This window comes from Nannobrachium achirus (assembly GCF_963921795.1).
Source record: "Nannobrachium achirus genome assembly, chromosome: 9".
Lineage (NCBI taxonomy): Eukaryota > Metazoa > Chordata > Actinopteri > Myctophiformes > Myctophidae > Nannobrachium > Nannobrachium achirus.
In genome coordinates this window covers 17,350,073-17,358,237 of record NC_137818.1, presented here as the reverse complement: position 1 = coordinate 17,358,237, position 8,165 = coordinate 17,350,073, and the positions used below count along the sequence as shown (strand labels likewise).

At 44.3% G+C, this 8,165-nt stretch overlaps 1 protein-coding gene across 1 annotated transcript; it reads left to right on the top strand.

The window, feature by feature from the left end:
• Positions 1-4,402: 4,402 nt before the first annotated feature.
• LOC308291189 (solute carrier family 52, riboflavin transporter, member 3-A-like) lies at positions 4,403-7,485 on the top strand (the record flags this gene model as incomplete). Its single annotated transcript, XM_080733147.1, has 4 exons — positions 4,403-4,591; positions 4,876-5,687; positions 6,729-6,852; positions 7,276-7,485. 4 exons carry the CDS (start codon positions 4,403-4,405, stop codon positions 7,483-7,485), a joined length of 1,335 nt encoding a protein of 444 aa, XP_080589273.1.
• Between the last annotated feature and the right edge of the window lie 680 nt (positions 7,486-8,165).

The following is an 8,165-nucleotide window of genomic DNA, read 5'->3' as shown; positions in this document are numbered from 1 at the left end:
TCCGTTTCTCGCATCCCTCCACCACCCCAATCTCCACACTTTTCTCATGCGCTCCACTAACATTTCCTCATTCTTTACTTCAGGTTCCAGATGGGGCCTTAAAGCGTAAACTCGGCGCCACTCCAGATCCATGGACCTCGGCGCCACTCCAGATCCATGGACCTCGGCGCCACTCCAGATCCAAGGACCCCAAAGCCAAACACCCAGGGTCCATCGCCCCCTGGAACCACTAACCGCCACCTGCTAGCACCCAGACCAACAAGCACCCATACCTATTCAGCCCATCTCCACCGCACAACTCATCTACACCACATAACTCATCTACACCACACCATCCCCAGTACTCCATCCCTCAATCAGTCTCCATTCATACACACTGTATCCATTCAATAAATACAACCCAACTGATATCGTTTGATGGTGTGGTCTTTACTAGTGAAATGAGAGTTCTATCTACAAGCTCACAATGTGTCAAAATGTGAGCTTGTACATATGCTATTTCCCCAAATATCTTGAAATTTTCAAAAGAGAATATTTGGAATAAAAAAATAAAAACATTTAACATCTATGCCTTTTGTGAGCTTGTAGATCGGCTATTTTTGGTAAATTTTTGGTCAAATCAGTAGATGTAGTCAATGATTTACCAAAAAATGTCAGATTTCTCAAAAATAGCATATCTACAAGCTCGTAGCACAGCACGAAGTGACGCACTACAAGCTTGTAGATATACATTTTTGCAGATATATTTTTGAAGTGTGGCTTGAGTACAAGTCTCAAAATGAATTCCCCATCTCTGCTTCATGGTCACAGCAGGTCAGGAGTGGAGGCTCCCAGGTAGACCTTGAGGTCAGAGATGTTTGACCTGATGATCTTGGCCGGTATGGTGCTCCTGTGGAGTCTCTGATAGGCAGCGAATCGGTTGCAGCCTCCGAACGAGAAGAAGTAATCTCCCCCTTCTCAACCTTTGATCCACAGCACATCGATGGGAGGAACCGTGTTGATGTCTGTGTTTGCTGAATTAACACATCAAACTACCGTATATGCTGTTATCCACTTAAACCCATGAGTAGCTCTGGGCTCTATGCTTGAGTATTTTCAGTTTTCTGTTATTGTGGCGAAAGCTTTTGCTGAAAATAGCTGATCGACAAGCGTACGTGTCGCAGCGCAGTGCGTTGTAAGCTTGTCGAACAAGCTAATCTTTACAAGGTCTTACCTTAACCCTTAAATGAAATTCATTATTTCAATGGATTAAACTCTTGCTTATTTTATGGCCTTCCTGCACTGGCATTTGACCTTTGTGCCCTCAAAAAATGGGCAACACCAAAGGCCAAGTGGCCTTGCCCCTAAAATGACAAAATATCAGGCCTGGTCATTAGTCAGGCAGGCAGGCAGGCAGGCAAGCAGGCAGGCAGGCAGACAGACAGGCAGGCAGGCAGGCAGGCAGACAGACAGACAGACAGACAGACAGACAGACAGACAGACAGACAGACAGACAGACAGACAGACAGACAGACAGACAGACAGTTCGCTTGCAGTCATTGGGCAGCATTGACTAATAGACTGGACTCTGACCTATACCCACAAGGCTTTTGTGTTTGTGAACAACTCTTCTACAACTATGTGAGATGACAGCAGATACACACCAGAGCAACCACAGCAAGCAAGCCAATCAGAATCTGAACACACCTGGTGAGTATTCATCTATGCATGAGCATGAATGAAGTTATACAGCAGGCTGATGCCAAAGATTATAGCTTTTAAATTGCATACATTATGTTTACAAATATTTCTTCTAAAACATTATACTGAAAATGTGGCTGCAAATGTGAATAATAATAACAATAAGGATATCATATTGTTGTCGGGTGGAAACCTTGTATGTCCACTCCAAAACCGTTGTGCGACATGAAGCATGAAGCTTTACTGCAGAATCACCTATAAAAACCCTTCCTTCCTTCCTTCCTTCCTTCCTTCCTTCCTTCCTTCACTCACCCCCATGACCTTCTAGCTGTGAGGCAACAGCACTACCAACTGCACCACCATGCCCCTTCTGTCAATTGCATTTTAGGGGAAAAACAAACAAACAGACCTTCCTAGAAATTATACTCGAGTAAGAGTACATATTTGTCTTGGAAATGTATTTGAGTAAGAGTAATTATGTATCAACGAAATCTAATACTCAAGTAAAGTACAAATCCTCAGAATCTTACTAAGTACAGTACTCAAGTAAATTTACTTGAGTACTCTCCACCACTGCACAGAACCGCTGTTTCACTGCTGTCTTCCTCCTCGCGAGATATCTGTCCAGTTATTTGACCACTAAACAGATATCTGTCCGGTTATTTGACCACATGTCTGTTCCTAAACAGACTGATGGACCCATATGCTGCTGCACAGCTTCAGCAGCTTGTTGGCAATATGGATGAGGACGTTGCTCAATGATGTGACTCATTCTGTCTCTAGACTATTTCTGTTTGCTTTCTGTTTCCCTCTTGCTTTAGTTTCCCTATTTTGGGTGTGTACCTAATCAAGACATTACTGGATAAATTAATATGAAAAGACAATCCTAAATAGCAGATCTACAAGCTGGCAACACATTGCGTCACAACCCGTCGTCAGCTTGTAGGTTTGTTGTTTTCGCGATGCCGCCACATGACAAAGAATATGACCACAGGTTAATATTGGAATACTGATATATTATTGATATCAGCTGTTTCAATTCCAAGGATGCAAACATGAGCCGCTTTACTATAGTTAGTTAAATTACTAGAATTAAATTGGTCTTGTGTTTGTATTTAAGTTCATTAAGTTAACATAAGTACTAAATTAATTTGAAATAAAATAAAAATGTTACTTTTCAGGATACCAATTCAAAAATATACTTTTGTGTGACATACTAGATTAGAATGATGAAAGTAAATATGGTTACAAGAAGTCTCTGCCCGACAGCAACTAAATGCAATGTGGCCGCCTGGAGTGAGTGTGGAAATATAGCGGCCCTCTCTATCATCAATGTTCCCCACCCCAGATCTAGTAGGTTATCTTATATAGATTCTTATTTACATGACCTTTATTTTTATGAGATTACAACATCTCTTGTAAAAAAAAGTTGGAGACTGGCAATTACACAAAATAAAATAAATATTAAGCACATAAAAAAGGAAAGAATTAAAACACCATCATTAGAACATTTGATGTGGTTGTTGTTGAAACAGACTATACCGTACTTCTCTGGAACCATAAAGGCTGATTATGATTATGATGGGTCATTCTTGTTCCTTATTACCAACATTTCTCGTAAGACGATGGAGACGGTTAATGTTTGTTTTATTTAGTTTGCAACAATGTTATTGCTGCTGTCTTGGCCAGGGCTCTATCTCTTTACAAGAAATGTTGGTTATAAGGAAATAAAGGTCTTGTATAAACTACAATGACCCCATCATAAACATAATCATTTTATGCAGCATTTTTTGTGCCAGCGTGGAATAGACAGTTTCACACAGGCTGCACAACAGCAACCTCATGAAGAGTTCTAATGCATGTTTTCTTAATGTGGTGTATAGTAAGTTGTGCAGAAGTTACACAGTATAACAATCACGCAGTCTCACAAAAACACAAGACAATTGTCAAGATGCAACAAATAAGAACATCTAAAAAATATATAATTTATAATTGAATGAAAATTAAATGAGAGACATTTCTTTCCACGCATGGTTGGGTGGTGGGGTGGTTGTTCTTACTAGAGTCCAAAATGGCGATACAGCATTTCCGGTTTACTTCCCTATCCGCATGACGCAGGTTGACACCTTTTTGGGAGGCAGAAGTAGGTTTGGAGTCTATTCATTTCCAATGGGAGAGTGAATGTGAACACAGCTTCTGAAGCATTCTTTAGCCCTGCGGTCACTGAACTAAATAGACCACACGATAGGCACACGATTAACGGATGCATTTTAACAGCGGTTTTGACAGACGGTCGGCGGTATTTTCCGGAAGTGCGTTATTTGTCTACAGGACCCGGCAACTACTGGCGATAGAAGGCGGTGAGGCGATAGTCGAAAAGTGGGTGGAGGAATGTTGTCTTGTATGTTATCTTTGGGCGACATCGTCCAGCGATAGCCAATCAAATTCATGCGTTGCTTTGTTTACCCAACGGAGGACGTACGGTAATGACGTCAGGAACGTCCACTAGGAGATTTTTATCACCCAGAGTGCTGCTGCTGCCCGCTGCTAAAACGTAGCGTCAGTGGTGTTGCTCTTGGCTAATGTGTGTTTGAAGCGAAACGTGTTCATGCATGCAATGTTCATAATTTACGGCCCGCTTGGTCCCTCATAGATGTTTGTTATTCCCCTCTAGGCAGAAGTCATCCAACCCAACATTTAAAGAGTTCCTCCAGACTGCAGTATGGCTCTGCTGGTCCACCTGTTAGCCTGTGGGTTGGGACTGGGCTCCTGGGTGGCGGTCAACGGCCTGTGGGTGGAGCTCCCGCTCATTGTCAACACCCTCCCGGAGGGCTGGGACCTTCCCTCCTACCTGACCGTCATCATCCAGATGGCCAACCTGGGCCCCCTGCTGGTCACCGTCATGCACAAGGTGCAACTACAGATGGGATGATATGAAAATTCATGTCACGATTATTGTGACTATAAAGAAATGGCAATTTACGATATTAACTCGATAATCAAAATATCCCCAACATCTATTATCCTGGGGCGGAACATTTGCCAAAAAATAGCAGATCTACAAGCTCACAAGCTTTTAGATTAACTATATCCCATACGGAGGATAATTTCTCGATAAATTAAATCTCCACGATACGGTTATTGTGAGGTTTTTTTATTACGATAAATGATAATAACGATTATCGTCCCATCCAGGTGCGACCAGGGCTGCTGAGAGAGAACGTTGTCATCTACATCATCCTGTGCATCGGCGTGGTATCCTGCTTCCTGCTCGCCTTCTTCTGGCATGAAACCACGGTGGTGGGCGGAGCCGAGCGCAGCACCGCCTTCTTTGTCATCACCTTCTTCCTGGGTCTGGTGGACTGCACCTCCTCCGTCACCTTCCTGCCGTACATGATGCAACTTCCTGCCCACTACGTCACCAGCTACTTCATCGGCGAGGGCCTGAGCGGTTTCGTGCCCGGCCTGGTAGCACTGGCGCAGGGCGTCGGCCTCGCCAATTGCGTCAACGCCACTTCTGCCAACGCCACCGCCGACGGGGGCTCGCTGGTGACGCAGTACTTTCCTCCCAACTTCTCCACGGAAGTGTTCTTCTTCATCTTGACGGCCATGATGTGCGTGAGCCTGGCGGCTTTCTGTGCGCTGGACAGACTCCCTCGCACCTACGACCTGTCCACCACCAACCTGGTGCCATCAGACACTGTGGTGTCCGTCTCCTTTGGCTTGGACAACCCAGCAGCAGAACGGGATGGGAAGTCCCAGCAGGAGAACGAGGACAGCGGTAGGAGCAGTGGGCCTCTAGTGGCCCGGCCACAACACAACGCCTACCAGCTGGCCTTCATCTACTTCGTGATGGTCTGGGCCAACGCTACCACCAACGGGCTGCTGCCGTCGGTGCAGACCTACTCCTGCATGCCCTACGGCCACCTGGCCTACCACCTCTCTACCGCCCTGGCGTCTATGGCCAACCCAGTGGCCTGTGTTGTTGCCATGTTCTTTCCAAACAGGTAATATGCTGCTCAAACCTTGGCTTTGTCCAGGCTGCAGGTAAAATCGGTTGACTGTCCACACTGTTATTAAAGATGCTGCGCTCTTCAAAAGCTCCACACCTTGAGGATCAGTTCAATTAATAATCTGTTGTATGTATCCTACTGTATTATGAATCCTATTTGAGTCGTTCATAATTAGGCCTAACCAGCGATATCCTTGCATCTGTCTATTGTGTTCCTGCTGCACACATGCTGTCTATTTGATGTATAACTTTGTTTTATTTTTTATTGACATAACTATCATTCATCATAGACTATACTAATGATGCTTTGGGAACATGTAAGTCAGTGGCGGAGTTACGTGGTGGCTTTTGGTGCTTAAGCACCACTAGTTTCCGGACTAGCACCGGTAGTTTCCGAGACGGTCAGACAGAGAAAATTGTGATACCCAAGTGCAGTACTACTCCTAAACAACTCACTCACTGCATACCTGATTCCCTGCTCTCAGTTGGGGCATAATTTACCTAAAGCGAGTGGGCGGGTTTATGAGCAACAACAGGAAGTGAACTGGGACCACTGCATGACTGCAACATGTTTGTGTGTTGTTAAGAGAGAGGGGCTTTTCATCAATCTTTTTCCAAAAACTGGGACAAATGGATAAACAGGATAAAATATGCTACTCTGCTGTTGATTGTTGTCAACTGGTTTTGGAATCTAATTCTTCTGGATGGTGAGTACACTTGACTGCTGCTGCAGCTTGCCTATGCCTAACTCTTTTCTTGATGTCAAAAGTTGTCCGCTGAGACAAATGTTACTTAAATCATCAGTTGTTTTGCTTAACCTAAGGGGTGGGTGGGGACTGGGCGACTGCTGGTGAATAGGGCAAAATGACTGCAAAACTTAAAAAATAAATTAATAAAACTGTGTACGTGGAGCAGCCGCGAGCGCTTGCAGCTCCCCCTGCTGCTCAGGGCTAGATCCGCGCCTGATGTAAGTGTTCCTTTAATACAAATGACTAAGGAGTAAACTTGCTGTGTTTTGTGTTTTCGCACTTGGCAGGTCTCTGGTCTTCTTAGGGGGGCTGAGTGCGTTGGGTACTGTCTTTGGAGGATACAATATGGCCATGGCAGCTATGAGTCCATGTCCTCTGCTTCAAAACTCTACCGTAGGAGAGGCTCTCATTGTAAGTTACTTTACTTTATTTTAAGCACATTAATGAACACTAAGACATGATTTAATAGACATGTAAACATGCTGGATTTAGCGAATGCCACTTTCTATCTGCACCAACTCCGTGGCCTTGTGGTTAGAATGTCTGCCCTGAGACTAGGAGGTCGGGGTTCAATCCTCGGCCGCGTCATACCCAAGACCTCGTGCCTCCCTGCTTAGCACTCGTAGCATCAAGGATTGGTTTGGGGGTAAGACCCTGCCACATACTATCATGTCCAGTTCCTACATCTAGGTGCCACACGCTCACACACATGGTAGAGATAATAATAGGCCTAACATGTTTTGCCACAAGCCTGAATGTTTAAAAGTAATGGTTTTAGAACCTTGGTTAACCCATAAAGTTCTATTAAATCCAATAAAACGATGTCCTCCCCAGGTAGCGTCATGGGTTACCTTCAACGGAAGTCTATCTTATGTGAAGGTAATGATGGGTGTCATCCTGAGAGACAGGAGCCACAGCGCCCTTGTGTGGTTTGGAGCGGCAGAACAGATTGGCTCACTGGTTGGCTCAGTCTTAATGTTCCCGCTGGTCAATGTCCTTAATCTGTTCAAGTCAGGAGACTTCTGCAGCACTACATGTCCTTAATGGTGCCTTTTCACTGCACGTCACCCACCCGCTGACAAGGATCGCAAGTGAATATACCCTTCTCTTCCTAATCTCTCATAAAGATGATTTCCAGGGGGATAAAATAAAATAAAATACTAATCTTCAGAAGTGTTGCATTGTGACACGTTGTGAGCTTGTGAGACCCAAAATTTCTCTTTTGGTTGTTCAGCTATAGTAAATAACATTTTGAAGGTCCTCTCTTCAGTATATGGATTCATCATTCATGGTGTTTGCACTGAGAGTTTTAAATATCCGTCTTCACATACTGGGAAAATATAATTTATTTAGGGTGGACATTTTGACCCCCAAGGGTAGAGAGAGAGAGAGAGAGAGAGAGAGAGAGAGAGTTAAGATGGCGTGCAGACTTGCTTTCTTCTCCTTGACAGGGTCCCCATCTAAATTACTGATAGTTGGGAACCAAATGTCCACATATGGGTCTGTAACTCTGATAGTGTACAAATGGAAACACATGTGGCATGTGGTTGGTTCCTTTTGTCATCTGTGGTGGGTTTGACGTTTGAGAAGTCATATGAATAGTAAGAAAGGAAAGACTGCCTTCATGTATTATGCTCCACACATAAATGGGACAAACTTCAGGACTCGCTGAAACTGGTTCGGCTGGCCTCAACAGAGATATTCAGTGCTTCTTGAAGGCACAC